We start from the raw sequence: 26,494 nt of genomic DNA, 5'->3' as shown, positions 1-26,494 counted from the left end.
GCGATCCCGGCAAAAACTTCTCGAGGCCATTCCGCCATCTCCAAATTTGATATTTTCCAGCTTCCACAAAATAACTCCTATACTGACTACTAAGTACCTACCTATGTTATTTGATGAAATTTGGAATGCAGTAAGCTGGATTAACATGATTAATACATACGATACTATATAAATCCGGGAATTGCCACTTAATTTTATTTTATTATTAGTTTAAAATTCACAGAAATAACTTTTTCATTCGGAAAGCTTTTCATTTAGTAACACACGCAAAAAATAATTTCTCTCTTCCCGTATATTCACTTTGACATGAAAACGAGTTTGCAGCCACAATTTTAATGAAAACGGATTCGCGATAAACCTTTTACAGTTTCTAAAGTTTGCGCTCGCCGGTACCCACTGCAGTTATTGTGCACAACTTTATAACACCATCTAACAGATTTAATAACCCTTATACGTTCAGTGAGATTGTATAATTGCATTTATGTGAAATTGGTTTACCTAATTAGCATCATTTTTGACCTTTATTTAGGTTTTTATTTTAATATTTGAAATAAGGTCTATACCAAGTTTATTTTAACCGCTAACCAAGCCCTTAATAGTTTTTAGTAAGTACTTACCTACCTACTATTGCATGTGATTGAATTTTACTCGTATAAATTTGGTGTGTTACTTTGTATTAATACTAATATAATTTGGCTATTTAATCATAGTTGATAACTCTCAATCACAATAGAAATAAACAACGATATTACAGAATAAGAGCCACCAGTCTCAGTGTGTTGTTGTCCCCTCAGTAACAGAGTGAGTTGTTCCGTCAGTAACAGTGTGTGTTTGTTGCAGGCGATGTGCGCGCGCGGGTGGCGCCGCCACGCGCTCACCACGGCGCTGCTGCTCGCCGCACATCTCATCAAAGGTCAGTTCAATACCACATTCATACAGGAGATTAACTCTCTAAATCGACGAACGAACGAGAATTGTCACGTAATCGGCACATTTAACTAACCACGAGATAGGACCGTGGTTAGCGAAAAGCTCCAAATCTTAGGAAAATCAAAACTGCACTGAGCGAGAAAAGGAGGGCTATGAATACCTATAGGCTATATTAAAACTGCGATGCAACTTCGGATCGCGTAAACCGTAAACATAATATCACCGATAAAGAACTCTAACAGTTCTACCATGCTGAGTACAGCTGCATTCTGTAGGCTCCTCGCTAGACAGACTACTTGAAATAAAAAAAACTTGCAAATGAAGACCCTTTTCCCTTCGGGTAATTTAAACTAAATATACATTTATGTAAATCTCCTTGACTTTTGGCGACACGAATAATTTATGTCCAAATTAGCTCGTTGTTTAAAAAAGTTAAATGCAAAGAGACTATGTAATTAACGGTCAATTATTATTAATTTGAAGTTTTTATATTCCAGTAGGTTTACATTACAGTCACTATTCTATTATTTTATATTCTCTCTGAGGGCTTGGCCAAATGGACGTCTCAAATGGAACCTTTGTGCCAATGCCCTTAAGGTCTAAACTGCTTTCGTAAGTTTGGACCATTTCCCACAACACTGGTCCAATGCGGTTTTGGGGTTCACACATCTAGATAATTCTAAATCTTGATACCCTAGATTCCTCACGATACTTTTCTTCATCATATAATTCTATAATTTATTTAATATTTCTAAATAGTTCATGGCACAAAATGATGTGGAGTAAACCTATCGAATGAAAGTAAAGTTCTTGTACGTCAAGCCATTGTCCTTTTCATCATAGATATAACAGTATTACGCAGCCTATTGTCACAGCAGTTAATAGTATTATGATCCCGGGACTTTTTTCAGCTGGAGGTTTTATATTAGGAACACCACAAGATAGATGAAATTGAGTAAATGACAAGAAGTGATATTTGTATTTGCACGGCTCTCGGATTCAATAACGGATCCGCCCGCGCGCCCCCGCGCCGCCGCCGCCGCCGCCGCTCCGCTGAACCACAGATAAATATCATTCGCTGTCAGAGTCCACTCACTTGCCTCACCGATTATACCTTGTTTCAATTTGTTGTTATAATTATTGCCTTTATATATTTGTTGGCCGCGAGCTACGCTTCACCTTTTAAAGTTTTTGCGTGTGTGTAATCCAGGGTATACGCTTCCTACTTATCTAATTATATCAAAATTGGTTCTGCCGTTTTCATGTGAAAGAGTAAGAAACGTCCAGACTTATGTCTCTATAATATTAGTAGCTTGTTGTGAGCCAATCAATCGACATTAAGGTTAGTTCTCACGGTCTAACTCAGATGACCAATCTCATAGTTTTTAATTCTTACCGCGGCAGCTACTTGCCTCACATTAGCAGAACAACACGGAATGGCGTATAATGCTCGAGTAAGACACTTACCCGGGCCGTATATCTGCGCTCGGTGGCAAGCACTTCCCGCGTAGTCAAAGCTTGATGCATCACCAACATTTATTGTAGCCCCGAGGAGGCATAGTGTGTATACATGTGTGTGTGTGTGTGTGTGTGTGTGAGTGGGTGTGATGTATAGCCGCAGTGCGCGTGTGTGCGGCGCATTACCATTCTAACAGATTGTTACAAATGAGGAGGGCAAGAAGTTGGTAGGCCTCACTGTATTCATTATGACTCGTATGAATTTTGATCAAGTGGAAACGTGTTTACAAGTGTGATATATGACGTCAACTTATTCACCGCACGGCCCAGCGAGAGGGGCGGTGCTGCCCTCGGCGTTAGCTCCAACTGTTTGTTCACTGATTTGGTCAGATATTTGACGAAAAACAGATACAGATAAGAGTTTGGCTTATCTTTCATTGAAAATGTCTAATGAATGACTTAGCTACAGCTTATTTCCACTATTCAAGATAAACTCCCCTACTACAGAGAGGCTTGTTATAAGATGAATTAGAAAATGTTATTGGGATAAACAATTATTTGGAAAAGCTATTCATCTTGCGCAAAGAAAAGCCTGAGCTTCTATTCGTGAATATTTAAGGCCCGGGTTTAACAAACCTCGCGGAGTAGAGATGCCGTGCGCAGCGGTCGTTCCCGAATATTGTACAGCACTTAGCCACGCCGCAGAGCCACACCCGACACTACACCTTAACGCAATACCAACAAGGTCCCTTTAATCTTGGCGGTACATGACAAGGTCATTTATATCTTATATTTTTAGCTGGCTTCAGCCTAAATGCTATTTAAGTAATGATGTACCTACTGATATTTGTCCGAAACTTAAAAAGAAGCAATCTAATCTGATTTCCGCCGGGACAATCTAATTCCCTTTGATTCCAAGTTTGTCAGTAAATGTTAGCTGTGAATACTGAATCACCCACTTTGCATTATCGATTGTGACAATTTTTAAACGAAATGTGAAGATTAGCGGACGCTGATAAACGCGCTTTTGTTTATAGTCTATCGTTCTACTGGTTTATTTATAAAACAATTTATATAAGAGAGTTAATTTGAGTTTATATGATAATTGGAATAACAAATCCCTCAGATTTCGTAAGACGTCATCATAAAATACGAGATATAGGAATAAGTTCGCCACTAACACCGTTTATTTTAAGATCCAATTTAATTGTTTTAGTATAGTGTACACATTGATAGATTTGAATTTGATCAACGCTATTTATAGATTTTTTTATTTAGGGATCTAACGAAATAATTAAAATAGAGTGACTCATCCTGATACAAAATTAATTATCATTAGAAACATGCTTTCAACCACCACGTGTATGTAGTGACGTCATAAAGGTACAATGTAATCGGTACCAACTGGGTATCATTGGCTCATTATAATATACGTAGTTGTAAAGTATCCGAAAATATCAGTATAGGTAATTGCTGTGCCATTGAAGGTTTTATTTAAATGTATGTCTATTTTCAGTATAGATCATTTTACATTCAAACTGATAATGGGTCTAGTAATTGTTCCTTACTGATTTAAAATTTATCGCTTAACAAATCGATTATTATCTATGACTATTTATAGGATTTCACTAGTTACGCCCTACATCAGTGCCATTACTAAGAAAAACTGGAAAAAAATACTCGTTTTTTTAACTGTAAGAAACTTAAAGTGCGCAACACAATGCAAAAGTAGCTGAAACCCTTTTAGAACGCAGTCTCAATAGCAATCCCTTTAGCGGTTGGAATTGCAACGTTTTTGAGCCTTTCTGTTGGAGCGACGCAATGTTCTCAACTCCGCGTCGGTGTTGTTACACATGTTTCAGATATTTTGTTTTGTGTGTGTGCATAAGTGTGTTATATGAGAATGTGTGGTTGTGGTTGCAAGGTCCTTGTTTGATCAGCTACCGCGGTCGACTGGCTGTCGGAATAATATTGAAAACAAAATAGCTATAATAAAAACCTTTTGAGGTCGTTATTTGAAGAAAGCTTGAATGCTTAGCTATAAACTTTCAATCAGTAGATATTACAATACTTCCAAAATAAATTTAATAATATTGAACGTTAAAAATATATAATCAGTCATGATAATCATAACGACTATTTCCTTCACACGACCACCACATCATTAGAAACACTCAAACGTAGAAAAAAGTGGCGCAAGAAATAAAAGCATGAACATTAATACCAATAGAAAAGCAATTGAAATATTTTCGTTCAGCCACAACCACGACAATCAATCAATTTAACATACCTACCTACAAGCCAATTAGTGGTTCCACGCCGAGGTGCGGCCACACTCGGCGGCCGGCGGCAGGTGTGGGAGCACCCTCACACATTAGCACGCGAACGCCTTTTTCCACTAAATCTTTATAATACGATGAGTGTGGCGAGCCCATCACTTAATCTGATTCGACAACTTACTCAATCTGTTATTCATTGAGAATTATGTTTGTATTGTAAAACGATCACGGGATACAATTTTATGTGAGTTATATTTATTTCTGAACGCAGCTAAAATAATATAGGTACCTACGTTGTATTTTAAACTTCTATAATTTTTACCTATAAATGTATTTTAATTTTAAAACATTCTTAAAATAAGCTAATAGAAAATACATAGTAGAACAGATCGCGGTAGTTATTGTTAGGTATAATGTACCTCTATTTACTCGGCACGATGGAGCGGCACGAAAAATTTAGTCATTTGTTTTGAGAAATGAGCCTTATCTGATGTAGCCTGGCCAGCGCCGGCGCGGGCTACACCGATTTATTATACACATTTATTATTCCTATTATCTAAGTTTATTTTGGGATAATCTAGATCAAACTGTTTATAATTACTCATAGTCATTTATTTCACTTGCACTGTTAGTTTCAGGATGTCTGCTGTTATATGCTATCATAGCTACGTAGCTCAATCAAGTTAACAAACATAAGCGACCCTTCTCAGTGCAAGTCCCTTTAAACTGGGCCAAGGCTGCTGAGCCATGGCGGTAACGTGTTTGTTGTCACCATGGCCCTAAAATAATTTATTTGTCAATATTGTTTTATCACTTATACACAACACATTAGTATTATATACCAAATTATGAATTATGCCACCTACCGCTAACTTTTAAAATCAGTACTGTTTCTTATTTATATGTATACTGTAATCGTACATCATTTCCTTGGACATGGCATTATAATAGTGCATAATATTTAGCTGAATTCCGGCCGTAGCAACTCGTAGCCTGACCTACCTACTACGGCGTAGCTGGCTACGGCGTAGCACGCCTCGCTACGCTTCGTAGCACTTTCACAACACTGCACAGTGCACACTGTTGTAGTGAACATTATGATGTGCAAACATGCATACGATAACAAGCTTCAATATTAGATAAATCCGTAATATATTACATTATTATCTTCCTTGACCCTTTTGTTCCCTTGGCTATTTAAAAAAAAGTTATTATAAACAATTGTACTAATATATTATTATGTTTATGTTTAGTGTGACCAACTAGGTATCCCTATTAAGTTCCGCCACTGCCCCTAGACAGCGCTGTGCGGAGTGTTCCGCGTCTCTTGTTCTCCGTGTACTATCGGCTGCAGGCTCTATACCACTATGTATTTACTCATTGTGTAATAATATTGTTATTGTTGTTGCTGCCTGGCCGCAATTATTGTGTTTCAGGCGTCCACATTATGTGCATATTCCTTTCCGTTATTGACGATTTAGAGTAGTAGTGTTACATTCTAAACGTAATCGTACCTCACATCCAAGACAACGTTCTTACTTTCGACGTCTTTAACTTGATGAGCAGCCAATGTTTTGTAGGTCATTTTAAATTAAATTTGGTTATATGGTCGAAAATATTATACGAAAAATACTAAAGGTAAAATATAATATTCATAAACCCATTGTTTGCTGTCGGATAAAATTAAGCTTATATTTTCATATTTTGTATTAAAGCCGTAAGCTCACTGTTGCGTTATAAATGCTCTTAAAGATTAATTTCGCGTGCGGGTTTAATAAGTTGGTGATAGAGCGGGGGTGATAGAGCCATAGCGGTTGTCGCGGGAGATTGGCCCTTGCGTGCGGCGGCGCGACCACACTCCATACTTATGCTGCTATTTATGAATATTGTAAATTGAAACTGCAACGAGTTGCAGCTAGTACTGCTAGCGGGTAGTGGCGTGCGGCGGCTCATTACGACGAAATTGATTCGGGGTGTAATTATGTAAGACGATGGTTTTGGAGATTACTGCAAATGCTTATTTTTGGAGAGCAATAAATTATTTTACGGCGAATATTTTTTATCTATGAATGGTATGTAATCTAATCCAGTCACACCGTTTCAGCTACGCTGAAATTCAACACCAAGTACTCAAATAAAAAAGTGAACGAGAATTACATGCAAACAAGCATTCCCGCTAGCCGTCCACATCAAAAAACAATTTGACTCAAAAAGAAATGAACAAATTGTTAAATTATACCGTCTAACAGCTCTTTACCTTTCATTTATGGCTCACAAATTACAGCTCCTTCGCTTCGACGTCCGCAATAACTGAAGTGGGGGGGGACTGAAAACCACGCTTGTTCCCAAGCATCTACATCATCATCAGCCAAGAATCATCCACAACTGGATAGTCACAGTCACTCCCAAAAGTTGTAACATCACAGGGTCCAACCCTATCCACTTTTATTTTTTATCTCCATCCAAAGTCATTCTGATTTATGAAGTGTGCGATATACCATTGTATCAACGTTTGTAACGGCAACATGCATAATCTGTTAATGTATTATTTACTTGCTTCACTGTTATTAATAGGATAACCTAAAATGTTAAGAAGTATTGAACGAGGCCCAAGTAAGAAGGTATTACAGGTATAGGTACAGGTAAATCCACGAATCCATTTCTCGTTTACAAAATGTAAATTCTGGGATCAATATCGGGCGCCGCGGCCGCTATCCGCCCGAGGTAGGTACATACATGTAGGTACCTCTAGTACTTACATGAACAAACACACACACTCGCAGTAAACACATCGGCATTCACTCAAACGAAAAAGGTTGTTTCATCATACGCTTCACATTTTCAGGTAATTATATTACCGTTTTTGTTTTGAACATGAAAGCGAAAATGTAGCGGGAGCTCTATTTCAGGGTAGGCTGAGGAGCATTATTGTACGTAACCTTCACCAGTGTTATGTATTATTGGTCCCGATGCCATAGGGGTTTAACTTTATTTTTCCGCCCATTTGGGGGGACTTTTCTACACTTTGTGTACCTAGTGATATTTCATTCCAGCAATGCATTGAGACTGAGAATATACATTCTGTGAATTAAGGGGTGGCTTCTATTCCTATAAAGTTTATCTGAGTTGTATAGTAGGTACATAATATTATGATACTAAAAGCTCCCCTTGCCATGCGGCAGTGGGCTGCACAACTCACTGGCTGTCAGCACTCCGCCTGCCACCTGCGCCGGTGCGTCCGTTCCCACACCATCAGCCAAGACACTTGGTGACTGTGTGTCACCCTCGCTCCCACTAGGTGCCCCGTGGGTGTGAGTGAGAGGCAACGCTGGAGGTAGTTGTCTGGGCCCGGCGCTGATGGCGTCCGGTCACAGCGGAAGCAGTCAGTCCGCGGGGCGGCTGAGCGCGACGGCACTTACTTTATTTTTCCGCCCTTGTCCATTGCGTTTAGCTATCCGTAATAGAATATATGTATTTCTTTTTTATTTTGATTTACTATGTTTTAATATTCTGACTTTAAAATAAGACGAAGAAATATCACCTCTGCTAATACCTACAGTCATTTTTAAATAGTACATAGTCCCAATTAGCTGTAATTACTGAAATGTATACTTAAAAACTATATAGAATATTTTTATGTTTCGATAATTTAGATTTCAATTAACTATTTTACGTAATATATAATTTATCTCTGAAACCATTCAATAATTAGTTCCTAATTGATTTACCAAAAAGCTTTGATCACTAACCTCAATTGACAGATTTAGTAATTGATTTTATTTTATACATTATTAAATATTTCGTTTCATTGGATATGGATAGGCTCAACAACAAAATTGACGAATTTCTATTCAATATTGGACCAGAGATACATCGTCGGTAATAAATGAAATATTGAGGCCATCCACGGCTTTACGAGTACTTGCTTCAATAAAAATATAGCTTTCATTAATATTCATGAGCACTGGTTTCCATGATGCTCGTAATATTCACCATTCAGCCAATAACTAGTCACTTGCCAACATTGACGAATATCAAATATCACTTGCGATCAATTATAATTATGTGCTGGTTGGGGAAGGTATTTGTTTAAAGACAGATTTGTACTCGGGTGTTGGGAGTTAAATTTGTTGTATTTATTTATATATTATGTATGTATGTATTTGTGCATATATCAGCTGTCCGATACGATTATGGCCGTGTTTGAGATGTCCCCATATTGATTATTATTATTATTATATTGCATGGCATCACTACTCGGAGCTACTTGCTGGGCTAATGACTAGTCAGTAATCTGCAGCTAAACATGTGGGTTCGTGGGTACTTAACAATATAATACGTCGGTGGTCACTGTCACAGCCTGGCCGAGGTGAGTGAGTTAGGGCGTGTGTGCTGCCGGCGGCGGCCGCCCCGTGCTAATTGTTGTTTACTCTGTGGCGCCTGCGACCGCACGCACACATGCACGCTGCAGTAATGACAAACAAACACACATACGCGTGGTCACTCCGCCTCCTTATTGGTCCAGTCATCATCTTAATTGGTCTCAGGGTCTCAAATCAACTAATAGTTCTTTGTGAAACGGTTTAATAACCTATCAGTGTAATTCATAGCCGTTGTTTTATTTTGATACAGCACCACATTCCCGCTCATATTCTAGCCATTATTATTATTCTAATACTAAAGCAAATGTATGATGACTTTACAGTAACACCCGCAATATACTGCATACTAAATTAACACATGAATAACACTCTGTATTGTTGTTTAAAGTATTACAATAGTCTTAGAGAGTTAGCGAGCGAGCTGGTCGTGCGAACTTCGACCGCATTCCGGCCAGTGCAGCGAGCCCGCGCGCAGTGGCGAAACCGCGCGTGGAAGTAAAACTCAATATAATCGCTGAAGTCACACCCGTGCCTCGCTCCGAGCGTCGCCACTGCATGCCGCTGTGCCCCAGCGACGCCACTGCCACGCTAATCTCATCCCTTCGCTACACAAATAATAAATTCACAACTAACTACCATCGTCTTGGCAAACATTAACAGAAACTGAAACCCTACTTTACGGGCGAGAGATTAAGGCGCACAATGTAAGCGGTGGCGCGGTTATAGGAGAAATATGCTAAGTGCAGGCGGCGATGGCGGCTCCGATATAGTGTAATAGCGTATCGTTATTGTTTAGTGCCGGCCCCGCGCTACCCCGCTCTAGCGAGCGCTAGCGCTACTGATACCTCAGCACTTGCACTACGTATACAGGATAACCTTATAATAAATAGTTATTTTAATTAAATTTATTCAATAGTTCACTCGCATGCAATTAAAAAGTTCCATATGTATACTATAATATGAATTATCTACCATTATTATACCAACCAGCAAAGCAAATTATTTCAATAATTAAGGCACTGTTGGATATTTATTATAGTTTTAGTTTTTTTTCTATAATTTATATTGAAGTAGGTGTCTATTTGCCCGTGCGACACACGGTATGGCTCCGCGCCGCGCCGCCGCCGCCGCCGCCGGCACTGCGAGCGCTCGGAACATTATATTTAATTCGTGCGACGGCGACGGCAGTTTCACTTCCTGTTTTGAGCTTTTTGTTGCCAATTTAAAATATTTTACAGGTTATAAAAGGCATTACGGGTAAATTTACATTCACGGGAAAGACGTATGGGAAGTATGACGTGGAAACTTCAGTAATCTTATCGTATTTTATGTAAATATAAATAAAAAAGCTCATTGATGGATGAGTGTAAACGACGACATATTTACGAATTTCGTAGTGTCCTGTCTATCAAAGCTATATAACATAAATTTTACCTACCTCGATTTGCAGTAAATATAAAATCTGCATAACTCTATCGAACAAAATTTAGAGCTTCAATCCTTGTGAAGCGCTGTGATGAATGGTGGCTCTGTCGACCCGTTCAGCAAGTTTACAGTTCTGGCATCTAAATTTTCACAGCCTATCAATAAGAAATATATTCGTTTAAACATTGGTGCAGCAGGAGTGATGGCAGGGGACGAGCTTCAGTGAACGGTGCAGGATGCAGCCGCTCACTACCGCCCGCTAATTGATTTCCAATTTCAATTGTGACAGTTCCATCTGATGTCAGTTATGAAATATGGAATCCATTATTGTGAAATTTATAGGTATATTTTTTACTCTATGATATTTTAAACTATTTTGTTATTTATTAGTAGAAATCTACAGCACCTTGATTAGCATAGTTTGCTTGTATTGTTTATAATAAAAACTTCGGGAAACTTCGTCACATATTCTCCTCGGCCATTCCTCAGAGCCTGAAGACAAAAGCCTTCAACCAGTGCGTCCTGCCAGTGATGACGTATGGTGCAGAGACGTGGACACTGACGGTAGGACTGGTCCACCGATTTAAAGTCGCTCAGCGTGCTATGGAGAGAGCTATGCTTGGGGTTTCTCTGATGGATCGTATCAGAAATGAGGTTATCCGTCAGAGGACTAAGGTTACCGACATAGCTGTCAAAATATGCAAGCTAAAGTGGCAGTAGGCTGGTCATATCTGCAGAAGAACCGATAACCGTTGGGGTAGACGAGTTCTCGAGTGGAGACCACGAACAGGCAAACGCAGAGTGGGACGCCCTCCTGCCCGCTGGACTGACGACCTTAGGCGGGTGGCGGGTAGTGGTTGGATGAGGAAGGCCGAGGACCGAGTGTTGTGGCGCTCCTTGGGAGAGGCCTATGTCCAGCAGTGGATGATTATTGGCTGATGATGATGTTTATAATAAAGGCCATTAATGTTAAATTATTATGTTATTTACTATACTAACTAACTTAATAGTTACTTATTTTAAAACTACAACTTAATTATTTATAGACATGTAGGTAGAGTGTTGGTGTCATTATCAGATTTGCCAGATACTTACATAGATAGTTACATAATTTATCATGTGTTTTTTTTTTGTTTTATCTTTAAAAACAATTAAATGTATAGTAGATACGAGAGGTGGTGGTAATTATTTCAGCGGGCGCGAGGCGGAAGTCATCGGCGCTATCTGATTGAGGTTCACCCTGCAGTCTACAGTCAGTCAACATTTGATACAGTGAAGGGATTTTATCAGTGATTGAGCCGAGGTTAAGGAAAGAAATACGGTATAATAAACCAGGAGTAGTATATCTGCTAAAATTATGAATTACTATAATGTATTATAGGCAGTACCTACCTATTTAATTCCTAAGCTACACAATCCAAGCTAGTGATCTCTCTAGTCTTGAATAATTGAAAGAGTAGGTACATTGACCTGTATTGTATATCTTAGTGTGGGTGATGATGCTATAGCCTATTTCAAATATTTAAAAAAAAGAAAATACCTTCCATTTCATACTATTCTATACGAAATCCTGAAAAAACTGAAATATAATATGTTTATAGAATCAAAATAATAAAATAATTATTTGAATGTAATACTTACATGAATACGCGTAATTTAACATTTTTATTCTTTCTGTCACTCCCTCCGACACATTTAATTAATTTCTACTTAGTATGCGGTCGCCGTCCTTGGCCATTCGTTTAAAAAGAGTACAATAAAATAAAACATAAAAGCGGGACCATTTATCTAGTCCCTGGTCCCGCGCCCGTGCGTGCCCGCCATACCCCGCGTGCGTGCGTGGGTGAAGGACAATAGGACATATCCTAATAAGTTTAGCATTATAACCGTGAAAGTTTGCCAATTTCGATGGATAAATGTAAGAATGTTTGTTACTCTTTTACGTAAAACGGCTGAAGCAATGTCTATGTGGTAGTAAACTGACACCATGGATTAGCATATAGGCTACTTTTTATCCTTGAATTCCCATGGGAACACCTTTTGAGATGAAGCAAAACTCTCGGGTTAATCTCGTGATTGGAATAGTTTTCGTTTAAAAAAAGGTACAACGATGGTGAAGTTCAGTATCCTGTATATATAGATATATTATTATAGAATAGAAGATAGGTGTACTGTACACGTACAGGTTATACAGTGGTTGTTTGTATGTGGTCGGCAGCATATCGTCAGTCCGCCGCCGCGTCTCGGGAAACAAAACCTACAAGTCGTCTCCCACGCGCCGGCATTCGCTCGTTTTAATTATTTGGGGCTTTGTCGCTAACCGGGTTACAGCGGAGACGCTCGCTCCGTACAAACAGCCGCCCCGGGCGCCGCTCAACTTGATTAGAAAGAAACAAACAAACAGAATTGGGTAAATACTTCCTGCTAATTCTCCTCTGATGTTGTGCCGCATTGTTCTGCGATTGAAAAGCCTTTACAACTGAATGGAAATACTGAAACCTACAGTTATACACACAATTTCACGACAGTTTCTTTTGCAATTTAAATAAAAGATATCTGACCTGACTATCAGAGTATGAAATACGGACGAAAATAAAATTTAATTAAGATTTTTACAAAGTGAAAACTGCGCACCAACTGCGTCCGGCGACTCATTATTCATAATTAATTCAGTCCATTTGATTTGATCGCGCGTTTCTTTTCACCTCTATTTTTCATACTTTTCATGAAAAATTACTGTGATGGGGCCGCCAGAGGGAGAGGACTGCGGTGGTGCGACAGGGAAGGGTATATATTACAAAACGGAGGACCAGAAAAACCGCATTTAATTTCCTTCCGCGAAGCAAACGAGCCAAAACCTGTTTTGTCAATTTAGCGTGTGCCTGGAGCCTGGCCAGCTCCAATGGAATAATTGAATGCGCCGCAAAAAGTGCATCCTGTTTTGTTAAGTGCTGCCGCGCCCAGACTCCACGCCACGCCACGCCACGCCACGCCACGCACGGCACGCTAAACCACACCGACGTTGGCGCGTAGACGCCGTAGGTAGGCCGTAGGACGTTGATGGAAACGTTTACGCCAAAGTCGGACGCCGCATATAGCATAAAATAGGAGACCCAGGCCTTACACGATACAACGCCACGCCACGACACACGTCACGTCGCCGCCACACTCCATAACACGGCAGACGTCTTCACAAGCAGTAATCTCGGGTATCATAGGAACGAATAGTCCGAGCTACTGGCTCCATTATCCATGACCATCATTGCATCAACACCTCATCATGATTGCCCCATGTTTGTGTGTGTGCGTGTCCACTGCATGGGGGTATTCAATGTCCACGGAGCATAATGTAGCAAACAGAGGCCGGAGTGATGTGTACACTCCGACACAATCACTGAATGGTCTTGCTGTAATGTTCTCTGTAGCTTGCCAGTTCATATTATAATATCTATGTGTAAATGTTGGATTTCTCAAAGTTAAAACAGAACCAAAGAAGTACAACAGACTTTGTAAGAAAATTAATCCAAACAAAAGGTCTCATTTGCATTTTTTGTACCAAACCGAGTCATTTTCTCGAAAAAAACCTTTATAAAATTAGTATTAATTGTGTTACGATGCGCGCGGCGCGTGTGCTGATTGCATTTATTTCGTTTGTCTGATTGTCGGCGGAGTCTCGTCTGATTGCGCGCTTCGGCTGATTTGTGTCGTATTTCGGGGAACATTTCGGAAGCGCTCGAGCTCGTCTTTATTTACATGAGAAAGGGTTTGTTTTACATCGGTGTGTTTGTGTCGCGGACCGTCTGCGGGGACCCCGGGCCGTACAGCTCACATGCATTATTAAAATATGGAAAATTTCATATAAAAAATGTGTTACGCGTGTGTTATATTTTCTTTGCTGTTTGTAATATTTCTCGTATTTATTTATTTATACCTACTTTATTGCACATAAATAACTAACATTTTAATCGGTAAACCAATGAGGACCATGAAATAAAACAAGCGCCAATCTCAATCGATTTAATAACCAATAACAGCTCGCCGCTCCGGCCGCGCCCGCCGCAGGTGCAAACGACACATTTAAATACGACGCTCGCTGCCGACAGCGCCAGTTGACCGCACATGTCTTTCTCAATTTGCCAGGCTGCTACACATTTATCTGCTCCTGGAAACCATATTTATGTAACCCCAAGTACACATTGTACAATTGCAGGCTGTATCTTTCTTATCATTATGCTGCGGCTCGCGATCAAATTAAATTATAAAAAGGTCTCGTGCGTGCCCTCGACCATGCAGATACCGGGGGGTCACTCTACATAATGAAAAACGAAGTTTTGGAGCGCTGCTGCGCGAACCACGACTATTCCTCGTTGTATTAAATGTGCCGATAGCACGATAGCTCTCGTTCGTTCGTTTTTCGTAATTATAGAGTAACCCTCCGGCTCCTAGCTGCCTCGCGGCGGCGGCGGAATACCAAGCGACTGCTCGCTCGAGCCGCCTCGTCGTAAACTGGACAAAGTGTATGAGCTGCGCTAGTATTAAAATTCCGAATTTCCCGAGGATCATTGCGCGTCCCGGGCGGCCATCCGCTTTATTGACGTTTAATAGCGAACTTTATTGCTGGATTCCTTGAATAAACGACCGCCCCACTCCGACCCGCTTAAACACTTACTTTTATTTAGAACGAAGATGGAATTCTGATAAGAGGAGTCCCTCCGTATTTCATTTTTGCGAAAAATGCCATCTACCTAGGAGGAAATAAACAAAGCTTGTAAGGCAAAAGAGGAACATAAACTTCTGAACAATAATCGCCGTTATCACCGGCACAGCGGGGAGAGCCGGTGAGCTACAACATTATGAATACTTGGATATTTCTGTTCTAACGAATATAAAACTTACAATAAGGTTGTCATTGATATGCGTGGGCCAGTGAGTTTTGCGCCATACAGTGGCAAGAGTCGTGCCATCTGCTATAACCCACAGACCGATTGTTTATCAATCTCTTTACAAATATCAAATATTGCGCATCCTTAGGCATAAAAAAACCAGATTCATGCCATAACATTTTGTAACATACAGCCAAGAACCCGCTCGTACATTTATAAGGCGACCTGAATCGATTTTTTATTACTTGAGCTTCGTGCCGGCGCTACCCTCGTCTGATGATATTGTTGTTTCGGCGATCGCCGCGCGTGTTTATTACTGCAGCTAACGAACCTCGAGAAATGTGGCTCCTTGCGCCGCAGTGAACCGGCGATGGGCGGAGCGGAGCGGAGCGAGGCGCGGGCAGACACGACTACTTACTAGTGTCTTAGCTCCACTGGAATGTCCTATACTGACTAGACAATTTTCAATGAGAATACATTGTTTGTAATATTAACCAACAGACGTAAAGCTCATTGCACCGTGCATAGTAACATTGTGTTGTGCGCAGAACTAAAGACAAGAGTGTTTACCCGACTGCGGCAAAATTGAACAGAAGTCGTAAATGTTGGATCTACTCGTGCTAGTCGTGTTTGTGTTTCCGCCCCGCGCCGTCACCGCACTCTCATCACTCCACACACATAAACTTAAACGCGGAAATAAAATATTAAATAACCTCACTCACTTTAGTAAATAAGGAAATCTGGAGATGACTGTGTTCCATGCTCGTAATTTCGGTTGTACTTACGTATAATAAAATGTGTATTATGTATGTGAAAAATGTGTATATAGGTACAAAAACTCATTTATAAGTATTGAAATGCCTGAACTTTACCGTGTGTTTCGACTATTTACATTAAATTGTCTCCACAAAGAGCCCACGTTTGTATCGAAAGCACTTTCATTCGCGGTGACCTCCGCACCACCTGTCAGCACAATTCTCGTCCAACTAAAAGCATTGTTCCTGTTCCTCGATGTTAAATATTTGTGATATCCAGGTGCAGTGGGGGGGGGGGGGGGATCTACTGGTACATTAGCGGATATCCTCGGGAGTATCGCGATCGCTAATATTTGTCCGCAGCGGGGGCCGCGGCTCCTTCAACTGTCTCATACTAAAATATATTTATTTGTTCCTCCCATTATTGATATTTGCCTTTCTCATTCCCGTCATTTCATTGCCAATATTGAACTGTGTTGTATCCTATTTTTAGAAGATATCCTTGTCGTTTTATCTGTATCGTTTCATCCCTTCCTTAAACCTTGGAAAAAGAAGAACCTAGCAGAATCATTGTCAGTTGTCAGAATTGAAAGTTTACATAAGCAAGGAGACCCACAGACGTGGGTGGACACCTCATACATATTTACCGTATTGGTATTTCGTAGTGGAATGTTACAAAGCAATTAATTGTGATTGCGGAGGGAATACCACGGCACCGGCACACACTCATGTGTATTGTTATATTCATCCGTATTTTAAGAATATTTTTGTTAAATATGCTTACCTATATACCCACTATTAATATTACTTTGATAAAGGTGTGAAGGAAGACCTCTTTGCAATAGATTAGGTACACAATATACCTCCAGGCTACCGACCTAACGTTTAACTTGTAAAGTTAATGTCTTTTGAGTACTTTTGTCAAAGACGTTTCACACATTGTTCTGGAGTTGTTGAGTTCTTCCCCGAGTCATGCGACCGCGAGGCAGAGCCTGTCGCCCGGTAGTTGCAATAAACTTTACCTGACTAAACTTACTTTCTTGGAGAAAATAAATAATTGATAAATTAAAGGAATCAATTACTTAAATCTATTAAGAATGGTTCAGAAAGAGTTATGAATGTATAGATAACATAAAAGTACTTACCTTTCTCGCACCGTTCTGGTAGAATCATACCTGAAAAAGGCAAATAATTTTGTCATTCAAATTCAAATCATTTTATGAAGACCATACTTTTTTAAAGAAGCAGATAAATATCCCGAGAGACATCTACATTGAGCTCCGCCGGCGTCCGGTAGTGATGACGTCACTCAGTGTGATGCTAATACAAGCAGCGTATTTATACTCGCTGATCAAGGGATCCGACCCGTGCACATTAGGCCGTGAGCTTTGTATGTTAACGTCCGCGCTATTCATGAGCTCATTTATTCTGGAATGTTTTATTTATACTCAGCGGAAACATTACTAATATTGAAAATAGCTTGCAGTTTTTAGCGGCGTAACAATTTTTGCCGTATAATATATGCGTAGTTTTCGTAGCACGGCGTAGCGTAGCATAGCAGAAGTAGGTGTAGCTCGTAGCAGGGCGTAGCAAGACGTAGCACGTAGTGCAGCGTATTACGTAGATTTTTGCACGCCTGTTTCCCTAAAAAGAAATGCAACCTTCACCACTAATGCACACTACCTATGTATGAACAGTCAATTAGTCATACTCAAACGAAAGCAGATAGGTAACTTAGGTAAGTACCAGTGTTGTTACGACAACAGTTGTTGCCCGCTGACAAATAACAAAAGACGCAGTTTGTCCTCATAATATTTTCCGCGAGATCCAGGACTATCTCAGGACATGATATATTAATTTTTCACATCACCGCGCACTCGCACACCCGCAGGGTACCCACATGTATTGTATACACACACACACACACACGCGCACACACACACACACACACACACACTCACACGGTGAATAGTTCGCATCGCCGCGGGAAATTCTCATTCCGACTGGAAAAGAAATATTGTGAGGAGAATCCGCTTTTGAGGCATCGCGACCCCGGGCCGTTGCACAAAAATATACCCTACTGTCGCGTAATAGAGCACAAAAATGCCGAGTCACCGCGTGCCGTGTTACGTAATGCTGCGCTATAGGTTTAAAAAATATGACTGAAACAAATTTATTTGTTGTGCGGAGTGAGCAGTCGCGAGCAGCGCCGGAGCCCCCGTCCCGGGGACAGTGGCCCCCGCCGCCCCGTCCCCTGCGACCAGCCAGTAAACCGTCGCCAACTGTCGCTATTCATCTCGAACTCCAACTCGTTACCGAGTTTCATAGCACGTAATAGATGACCGCTTTTGTCTTTAATTACTCCACTATTAGTGTCTGGCCAGATGCGCCGGTTCACAACATTAGCAAAAATTCATCGCTGGATGACAAAAACGGACCTTCCACCCTTAATGTATTCATTGCTGCTTGAAGCAGGATGAAGAGATGAGCGAGTAAGCTGGCGGCGCGGCGGCGGCGGCGGCGGCGGCGGGAAGTTTATGCTAATTATAATTTGTCCATGGTACGTGCCGACATGTCCTTTCAAAACAATTTTCTTTTTCCTTTGAATTTATCCGGCGTGTGATGAGCCGCGTGTGCCCGAAACATGAACCCGCAAACAGAATTACGCTTAGTTAAATATGAATTGTTTGGCTCCAGCTGTCTGTGTAAGTATTTAAATAAGAGTTGGTAATGGAGGGGATTCGTTTGTTGCATCGTCCCCGCGGCGGCGGCGGCGGCGGCGGCGAGGTTGCATATTAACGGAGCCCGTTTGATGTTAGCGCGATAATTTCCTTTGTTTCCTTAGCCTGAAAGTTCAGTTTAGCGCATGTTGAAGCCGAGTCTCTGTAATTGCGGTATCGGCCGCAATCATTACAGTTCCGGTTCGTATTGAAACTTGCGGCCAACACTTGCAATTCGCGATACTTTGTATAAGTAGGTACTTAGAAATTACAATATAAGGCGTTGCAAAATTGTGAAAGGGTGTGCAGGGACTAAGGAGGTTACTCTGATCAAACTTTCTATGAATTTTTAAAAATTACGATTAATAATGTTGCCTCTCCATAGAACTTTGTTGGTCAGTTCACTTTTTATTATGGGTAGTAGATTTTTTCATTCATACTTCATATTAAAACTACCCAATTCATGTAGGTATAAACTGATTTCTTTATGCACCGACTCTTGTTTTTTACTGAAAAAATTGATTCAATGCATTCCGAGTATTTCGACGCTTAAATTATCAGACGATAAACAAAAGACAAGCGAGTGTACCGTGAGTATCGACGCCTCTCCACGCGCAAACAAATGAACATCGCTACACGTGTAGCACTCGACTGCGCGGGGCCCTTATCACGAGAGTGGTACGGGCGAGAGCGCTGCAGCCGCTGCGCCAACATTTGTAAACTTATTACAATAGCTCGCGCTACTTCACCCGATGTCACCGCGCGCGGACAGTCACTCGTTTCAAAACAGCACTACAAGCGATTTAAGCCTATTGTACAGTAGTATCTGCCCATTCAAGTATACCTATTCAGATAAAACTGATATCGACGCTTGATCTAGCCTGACTTTTAAAAGGTTAAGCCGAGATGAAAACAGTAAATTTAGCAATATAAACACCGGTAATCTTACCCCTAAAAAATCAACTTCAGATTTTTCAGCTACGATTTCCTGAGAGCGAAGTTTTAATAAAGTGGTTGTTTCCGGCGGATGTGTTCGACAGGCTGTCATGGCGAGCGCTGTAATTGATGTTCCATTTACTTGAAAGAGATATCACTTGCCGAGCGACAGGCACAAGGATGCGGGAGCCCTATTCCGAGCCACTCAGAGGTTTCAAACCAGTAGTGTACTACACTTCGAGTAGGAAAAATATCAGTTTGTCGCACATTACGTTTGTAATCGCTGAGTTGCCTCGAATCTGGCACCAGAGGCGCGATCACAGGATGCTATTCTATTTTCAAATCTATACAAACATATGGAAAAAGAACAATATCGTCAACTGTCACTGTCAAAATTTAAGGCAAATTTGTCAGTTTCAAAAGTGACATTTGTTCTTTCCATATGTTTGTGTAGATCGAAAATAGTATCGAATCCTGTGATTGCTGCACTAAGGTGTGTTCGTGTTTTTTCACGACGAAACGAGCCAAGTGAAGCAACGCTAATACCCCTAACACTCGGGTACTTCAGGCGCTTGCCTTTTACTGCGCTGGTGACCACCAAACACGAATCAGAAAAAGATAACGTCTTAAATACACTTACTTTCATGACCATATTCACATTATTTTAAAATATTATAAAATCGCATAAATGTATTAAAAAAATGCTGTAGATGTGCCTTTTAAAATAAATAAGTAGGTGATGAATCTGCTGCCTATCACGTCTATCTCAAGTATGGCTATAACTTACAAAGCAAGTTGCACTATCTTAGAACGAAGACAGGAGAGAGCCATTCACAAAGGTTTCACGTAAATATTATAATATTTTTAAATTGGAACTAAAACGTTTTCTTCGAACTGAGAAAAGAGTTAGCACTTATTAAATAACATTCTGCGAGTCAAGTTACTTGATATTCTTTGAAGCACTAAGTATTTCTGTATAACAAGTCAAGTTTGCCTTAACTGTGTTAGTTTTAAAGTGAAAACATCTTATTTTTAAAGCAAGAAGCGGTGAATTTACTTAGTGTATTGTTTACTACATCAAAAACCTCCACCGTCGACGAACACAAACTTATCTTTACATTCTTTTTTAAAACTGTCATCGTTATACATAAAAGGTAAAGGCAAAGGTACTGTATTTTTGATTTTCTAGCAGGTAAGTAATTCATTGTCTTCAACAGTAATATGAAGATCATTCTATCATATACCTATTGAATATTGACTGATTCAAAGTTGAACGAACAATCCAAGAAACAACCTGCAACCGATGAGCCGATCACAAAGCAAGCCGAGCGGGGGTCGAGCGGGGGCCAGCGGGGGCCAGCGGGGGCCGCGGGGGACGGGCGGGGTGCACGTTGCAACCGAAGCTTCATCCGGCGAATGAACCGCCGTCAGTTGAGAAATATCGCATTAGTGGGCGAGCGCGCAATCTGCTAAGAGCCGAGGCGGCCGCGACAGTCGCTATCTTTTTATACTCTTTCCGGACTCACTTTCATAGCACTGATCGTGAAAGATTGTGCATTTGATTTTTTCATCGTTCTAAACCGACTCGAGCCAACGCTGAACGAGTTGACAAAGGAGCGCTGAATGCGAACAAAATACATAAAGGGTTTCACTGAAAGGCCACGTTTATTTGTTCGTATGTTTGGATTGGCACCGCAACGTTTCAGCAACAATACAACTAAACACATTATTTACACATTCATGTAACTACGAGTATATACCTTTACAATTAAATTACAAACTCATGCTGATAGTTTTTTTTCATAAATATTTCAAAATAATGTGTAGCAATCTAATGATTTACCGTAGGTATATAACGGTATAGGGCATCGTGTAGCGTATAGTTACACACACACAGTTATATGCAATTATAAATACATAGTTTGCACAAACCGTCACTGACCTCGTTCACATCGTATGACATTATGCGGGCCTTATTGCTTATCATTTTTATTATAAAGAGTGTTCCAAAAGTGTAAATTCACGATTTTACGGCAAAAACAGGGCTATATTTCAAGTTTGTTCATCATCATCAAATATAGATAAGTTTTAATCACGTAAAAAAGTCGAAAATCCAAGATTCGGCTTCGGCGTGGAGCCCCCTCGAAGATGAAATGCGAAGGAATCTTGATGTTCACTCACAAAATTCACTTGTCTGTTTATAATATAAGTAAACAAATATAATGCCTATTTAACCGATATTTCCCAAATTCACATTTATTCCGATATTCGCGACCGTGCTGAATTACAATGGCAGAATCACGACGAAGACTGACAACGACTGACTTCTTGTCAAACAAACTTGACAAACCGTACAAAAATGAGTAGGTTTATTTCAATCTACCCACACACAAATATCAAAAGTGTTCAACTGGGTATCGAAAACATTTTTTATCAAATTTTATATTTTCATTTCCACTTATCATTATTTAAATTTTAATAACTGGACCAAAAACAGGTAAGCGTAGCGTGAAACGCCCTCCAACCCGCTGAACCGACCATCTAAGACAGGTGTCCGGTTGTGGATGAGGAAGGCCAAGAACACAGTTTTATGGCGCTCCTTGGGAGAGGTGTATGTCCAGAAGTGGATGATTACGGGCTCGAGTGTTGCTGTGACGTCATCGCTCAACTGTTGTTGTGACGTCATCGGCATCGCCTCTGCAGCGAGTGGAGTGCACCAGCGGCAGCGAGGGCGTGCACTCCGGCTTCAACAGCGAGGGGGCTCACTCCCGCTGCAGCACACGAGCCTATCACCCCGGCCGCGGTCACCGTCACTACTGCACATACATGACGTAGTTTAAGCAATGGAAGTTGATGTAGTTTACATATCAAACTTGGTGTTCGCTAAACCAGAGTAGTTCCTCTGGAGCCGCGCCAGGCTGCGAGGGGGGGGGATCAAACTACGGTTTAATTTAATAATTCCTACTTGTATTCTCATTGCCTTTTGGCTTCGGAATATTATTTGTGAAAATTGGTAAAGCGCAGCGCGTCCATTGCATATTCAATTTAACATGCATTATAATTGATTTATTTATTTTATTTTTATGAATTCGTTATTTATTATTGGTGCTATTCATTCTGTATTAAGTACTAACAAGCCTGTTATATGTAAAATCAACGTACTTAGCTACTTCTAAGTAAAGTTATCGCAATTAGTTACGACTGGGATTAGAGATTCGAAAACACACATTCTCGCAATTATTTTCCGAACATGTGAAATATTTTTTTCCCGACTAAAGCAAATGTATACAGTGTTTGATGGATATTACTTTTGCGAAGCATAGCGTAGTCACCGCCGCCGCCGCCGCCGCCGCCGCCGCCGCCGCCGCCGCCGCGTCGCTCCGCATCAATAACTGAGCTCTAAAGCGATACTTACGTCAAGTAATGACTTTGGCAGCGGATAGCGATCGGTTTTGCTGCCAAAATAATGAGATAATGTTCTTCCCGTCCATAAAGTTAGAGTTACAGTAGTTCCTTGGCCTCTGTTGCAGCTTTCCACGTCTGTGTTACATCATTTACATGTAGAACTGCAACGTTAGTACAAAGCTAAGCTACCTAAAAATAGATGCATACCTGAACAGAATATGCCAATGTCAAGTTCGTTTTTACTCAAGACTTATTTAATTAGAATTTTGCTACATCGGTGATAGTATCCTTAAGCAAAGCATACAAGGTCCTAAAATATGAATGTAAGCAAATTCGTAAGTGTGATAAATGTGGCTCGTGGAAGCAGGTGCGTTGTGTTGACTGTTGGCTCAGCGGCGGCGGCGGCGGGGGCGGGGGCGGCTGTAGCGGGGGCGGCGGCGGCTACGGCGGTCGCGGCTGTTTGCTCGGCGCTCTTATTGAACTTATATCCTCTCTCAATAAGTCTTCCCAACTTGAATAAATGAGCAAAGTCTGGAGCAATAAGGATCGCCCTTAACCAAATACTCGTGTCGTGTGATTCTTTTCGAGTTAATCTCTAACATACTCGTTAATTTTTGTGCCTGCCATTGCCTCCCTGACAAGACTCAGGATATGACGTCACCCTGAAACTATGTCCTTACCAAATATATAGCTCGTATCATTGACATATCTGCACTATTGGTCATCCTTTATAGTTTGTGGCCACTACAACATTAGCTTTCCCTTCAGAACTCTCATTAACATGTTTTATTCTGTTGTTTCCAGTGCTGTCGTGCGGCGAGGCTGGGGCGACGGGGGGCGCGGCGGGGGGCGCGGGGGGCGCAGGGGGCGCGGGGCGGCGCGCGCGGCGGTACGTGGGGCTGTACACGGGCCCGTACTTCGACCCGGCGGCGCCCAACAACATCACCGCGCAGCTCGGCACGCACGCCTACCTGCCCTGCAAGGTACACACTACACATGCCACGCATTACTCTTTATCATACATACATATTCCTATACTAGCATATGTATAATACTATAGGTACTTACGTCTTATCATAACTCCAGTCTACAGCTACAAGGGTAGTATTTAGGTGATGACTAATATTTTTGTCAGTAAGTATATCACGTCGGAGTCACCGATATTCCAGCGAGGAGAAAAATAATACAATTAGAGTACTCAGCTGACGTCTCACGAATATTTTCTAAAAAAACATAATGATAATTTTAATCTTACTGTAAAAAATTAAGTAAAAAACATGTTGTATTGTGTCCTACCTAGCTACGTGAAAATCAGTATTACTCCTATTATTTTTGTTTTCACTTCTAATCATAGGTTTCCACGCAATGGAGAGAGATGTTGTGGAGATTGCTCCATTGAAAGTTAAATTATTGTGAAGTAATTCTGCATGTGATAACCTTAAAAAGCACAGCTATTAACACTGTGGTCGCTGGTGGTCCTGCAGGTGCGGCAGCTGAGCAACAAGTCGGTGTCGTGGATCCGGCGGCGCGACGCGCACATCCTCACCGTGGACCGCTTCACGTTCATCGCGGACGAGCGCTTCCAGGCCTTCCTCGTGGAGGCCACCGACACCTGGACGCTGCAGGTGAGCGCCTAGTCTGCTGGGTGACACCGTAGTTTGCGCTCCCACCACTAGATGGCAGCATGAGGTTTAGTGGTGCCATCTAGTGGATGGTGTCCAAACTAGACATGGTCGTTGCAACATCTAGAACTAGAAGCTCAAACATTGTCCAATGTTTGATCCAATAAAGAAGTACCTATATCTATTTCAATACTCTAATAGTTATGTGCGCTATTTGATCACACTATTTTTCTGACCCGTGGTGTGTGTGTGTTGTAGGTGAAGTACGTGCAGGCGCGCGACGCGGGGCTGTACGAGTGCCAGGTGGGCACGGAGCCCAAGATGAGCCACTTCGTGCAGCTCAACGTCGTCGGTAAGCACCACTACCCACTACCCACGTCTATATTATTATTATTATAAATTCTTTATTGCACATAAAAAACATTGTACAAAGGCGAACTTAATGCTAGTAGCATTCTCTACCAGTTAACCTTTGGTGATGTCGAGAAAGTGGTTGGTAGTGCGATAGGCTGAGAGGAGAGAAGTTTATCTACTTAAATCGAGACACAGAGATATACTTACTTATACATAATAGCTATACAAATGATATACATACATATATAAATATATTCCTACATTATATTATAATATACCTAATACATACTAATAATACAAAATATAATAAACTATAGTATAATATCATCATCATCAAATAAAATATATTTAAAATCAATTTTATTGTCTATAGAGTAGGTATACTCCCTCCATAGCGTATATGCCGCTGTCAGAGTCCATAGGACCAAGGGACTAATGTTGTGGTCACAGTGACCGCGGAATCTGAATAGCACAAGATGTTATAATGTTTCTGGTACCTAGTAGTTTCACTAAAAGTAGAGAATATGAAAACTTGTCCCTCAAGTCCAATCCATCAGCCACAATAAAGGAAACATGGGTTTCAACGAATGTTCACAAACTAGTCCTTGTGGTCCTAGTAACACACACAACTCTTCATTTGGAAACCGTATTAAAGATAATAGATTATTTATACCCTTTGCTAGAACTATTGATTGCTTGCTGAACTAGTGACGTTGTCTCCTGCAGTGCCGCGCATCGAGATCGCGGGCGAGGCGGAGGTGTACGTGAAGGCGGGCTCCACGGTGCGCGTGGCGTGCGTCATCACGCAGGCGCTGGAGGAGCCCGCCTACATCTTCTGGTACCACAACGACGAGCGCGTGCTCAACTACGACCGCGCGCTGGTCGAGATCCGCATGGAGCGCCGCGCGCCCGACACCACCGTCAGTATACACACTACTAGCCTAGCTATTTATGTATTTATAAACGGCGATACGGTTAGTGAACTGTCACGTGAGAGCTAATATAAAGCGAAAAGCGACTGGCTCGCTTGCGAAGACACAAAAATGTAAACACGCCGTTTGTATATAACTACCACCACGACGATAATTATCATTCCTCCTTGTGCAGTATACAACACTCTCTTCCCTATGAAAGATTCATCATCAGCCAATAATCATCCACTGCTGAATATAGGCCTCTCCCAAGGAGCGCCACAACACTCGGTCCTCGGCCTTCCTCATCCAACCACTACCCGCCACCCGCCTAAGGTCGTCAGTCCAGCGGGCAGGAGGGCGTCCCACGCTGCGTTTGCCTGTTCGTGCACTCGTCTACCCCAACGGTTATCGGTTCTTCGGCAGATATGACC

General features: G+C 41.2%; 1 protein-coding gene across 1 annotated transcript in view; it reads left to right on the top strand.

Annotated features, from left to right (window-relative positions):
- The window catches only part of LOC119693133 (neurotrimin), a 51,107-nt gene that overhangs the window by 21,800 nt on the left and 2,813 nt on the right, over positions 1-26,494 (top strand). The window contains exons 2-6 of the mRNA XM_048628619.1: positions 841-913; positions 23,978-24,156; positions 24,658-24,798; positions 25,054-25,147; positions 25,876-26,069. Of these exons, the coding sequence (XP_048484576.1) occupies positions 844-913; positions 23,978-24,156; positions 24,658-24,798; positions 25,054-25,147; positions 25,876-26,069 (678 nt within the window). The 5' untranslated portion in view covers positions 841-843. The remainder of the gene's footprint in view (positions 1-840; positions 914-23,977; positions 24,157-24,657; positions 24,799-25,053; positions 25,148-25,875; positions 26,070-26,494) is intronic.

This window comes from Plutella xylostella, chromosome 21 (genome assembly GCF_932276165.1).
Source record: "Plutella xylostella chromosome 21, ilPluXylo3.1, whole genome shotgun sequence".
Lineage (NCBI taxonomy): Eukaryota > Metazoa > Arthropoda > Insecta > Lepidoptera > Plutellidae > Plutella > Plutella xylostella.
This window is presented reverse-complemented; position numbering and strand designations above follow the sequence as displayed.